This window comes from Aplysia californica, unplaced genomic scaffold (assembly GCF_000002075.1).
Source record: "Aplysia californica isolate F4 #8 unplaced genomic scaffold, AplCal3.0 scaffold00243, whole genome shotgun sequence".
In the NCBI taxonomy this organism is placed as follows: domain Eukaryota; kingdom Metazoa; phylum Mollusca; class Gastropoda; order Aplysiida; family Aplysiidae; genus Aplysia; species Aplysia californica.
Window position 1 is genome coordinate 773,972 of NW_004797513.1, and position 2,385 is coordinate 776,356.

Consider the following 2,385-nt stretch of genomic DNA (forward strand, 5'->3'; position numbering starts at 1 on the left):
AGAGATAAAGAGAGAGACAAAGAGAGAGAGATAGATAGATAGAGAGAGACAGAAAGAGAGAGAGAGAGAGAGAGAGAGAGAGAGAGAGAGGAGGGAGGGGAGAACGTCCATCACAGAACTCCCAGGGGTCTCAGGCCGGCCGCCATGTTGTTTCTCCTTCGCCAAACAGCGCGAAGTCACACGGGATCTCGCGATTAACGAGAAGATGGCGAGAAGTGAGTGAGCCCTGCGAGAACTTACAGCAAAAAAAAAAAAAAGAAAGAAAAAAAACAAACAAACTCAGACTGATCATTTGTCCAGATAGGCAAGCAAGCATACGAGAAGATGGTGGGAACTAGAAATAAACAACAACAACAACAACAACAACAACAACAACAACAACAACAACAACAACAACAACAACAACAACAACAACAACAACAACAAAGTGGCGTCGGTAGCCTAGTGGTTAGGCTACCGGGCTTGTAAAAGTGAGATTGCGGGTTCAGGGGTTCGAGCCTCAGCTCGGTCCGACGTTGTGTCCTTGGGAAAGGCACTTTAAACGAACTTTCCACTGGGCTCGGTCCTATCGGAGACGGACGTTAATTTAGGTCCCGCCTCTTTAATAAACTAATAGTGTTGATAGGGACGTTAAACTCATAGTATTTCATTTTTTTTTCAACAACAACAACAACAACATCTATCCTGAATATTCGTCAAGATTGACAAATAAAAGAGAACCTGGTGGGAACTTAAAACAAATAAACAAAACAAAACCTCATGTCGACTATTCGTTGAGATTGTCAAATATACGAGAAAATGGTAAGAACGTTTTTGAAGCTAAGACAACAAAATCCATCCCGATTATTCGTCCAGACAGGCGAATAAACGAGATGAAGGCGAAAAGACAGTATTGCGAGAGCTAAGATCAAAGAAAGCCATTCCCGATATTCGTCGTCGACCTCAAGAATGACAAATAAGCCTGAAGGTTTTTTAAAAAGAATTTCTTTTTGTTTGTTTTTTATTTGCCAATATGGAATGGAACTTTTCAGAACGTATCACTTGGGAGTAGAGTCGTCAAGAAGTGCCAGATCTAAAACAGACATCGGTGATCATGGATCTCCTTTCATTTTTTCGCTTGGATGTCCTCGTAAAATCCTAAATTATTATCCTAGTGCTTCCCCGTCACCGATCTGTTCATATTTTCAAACAAGTTTCTCTAGGTCTACCCCTGCATCGTTTGCCTTCTACCTTTCTAGTGAAAGCGAGAGGTTCAAACCCTTTCTGTCGAGTCATATGTCCTAGAAATTGCATTTTTCGCTTCCTAATTGCTGTTATTAATGAGCACCCCACCTGGACTTCTTTCGCTCGTTTCATTAGGAAAGAAAGTAACTTACAAAGAAATCAAGGGGGAGAGACAAGGACAACAGATGGTTGATAGGAAAGCAGGATCAAACCACGCAGGGCACCCGTCAACCAACCACCATCTTTCTTCTTTCACCTGCTGTCGTAAACGTCATTTAGCCACTTTTATCACTACAGACCCCTCGCGTTGATGGTGGACGGTAAAGTGAAAGAACAAAGCATAAACTGACGGTTGATATTCGCGAGAACAATAGATGTTTTTTAATACATGCAAAAACGTTGTCTTAGTTTTAGTTTTAGTAGAGGTTTTACGGCGCTCGCAACTGCTAAAGGTCATATGAGCGCCAGAAGATTAGAAGTGTTACAAGAGAGTAAAGAATATACAAAAGAAGAAGGGGAGATAAGGACGATAGATGTTTGATAGGAAAGAAGAAGCAAACCACACCAGAGCACCCGCCAACCACCCACTAAAAACGTTGTCTAAGGTTCAAAAACGTCTGCTTGATATTTGTAGGACAGTATTGTTTTGTCTCATGCACGCAGACTACACAAAACATTTATCAGAAAAACACGCACCTCCCACCCCCTCACTCCCCCCCCCCCCCTTCCATCCCCTAGATCCCTTCCCTCCCCGCACACTCCTCGGTCCCCCCAGTCTCTTCTTAGAGATTGTTATGGAAGTACCATAATCTTGAGGCGAGCTGACGAAACGAGTAACTTCTCGCAATCCACAAATGGAGATAATACATTACATAGGTAAAAAAATCGACATTACGGTCAGATAAGTAGATTTTCTATTGATACCATGTTATATTCTTTGTATTGTATAACATGCCTTTCATTATTTCATACTTATAAATTTTTTAAAAACTTCACCTATTTATAAGCCTGATGTATCTATTGAGCATCCGAGCAAAGGAATGAATGGAGAACCATGACCGCCGATGTCTGTCGCAGATCTGACACTGGATGATGATATTGATGATGGTGATGATGATGATGATGATGATGATGATGATGATGATGATGATGATGATGATG

General features: G+C 41.5%; 1 protein-coding gene across 1 annotated transcript in view; it reads right to left on the reverse strand.

The window, feature by feature from the left end:
• Positions 1-2,385, reverse strand: part of 5-HT2 (5-HT2 receptor) — a gene marked incomplete at its 5' end in the record, with an annotated part of 26,414 nt that overhangs the window by 15,148 nt on the left and 8,881 nt on the right. Inside the window, 1 exon segment of the mRNA NM_001245992.1 lies at positions 52-63. Coding sequence (NP_001232921.1) covers positions 52-63 — 12 coding nt within the window.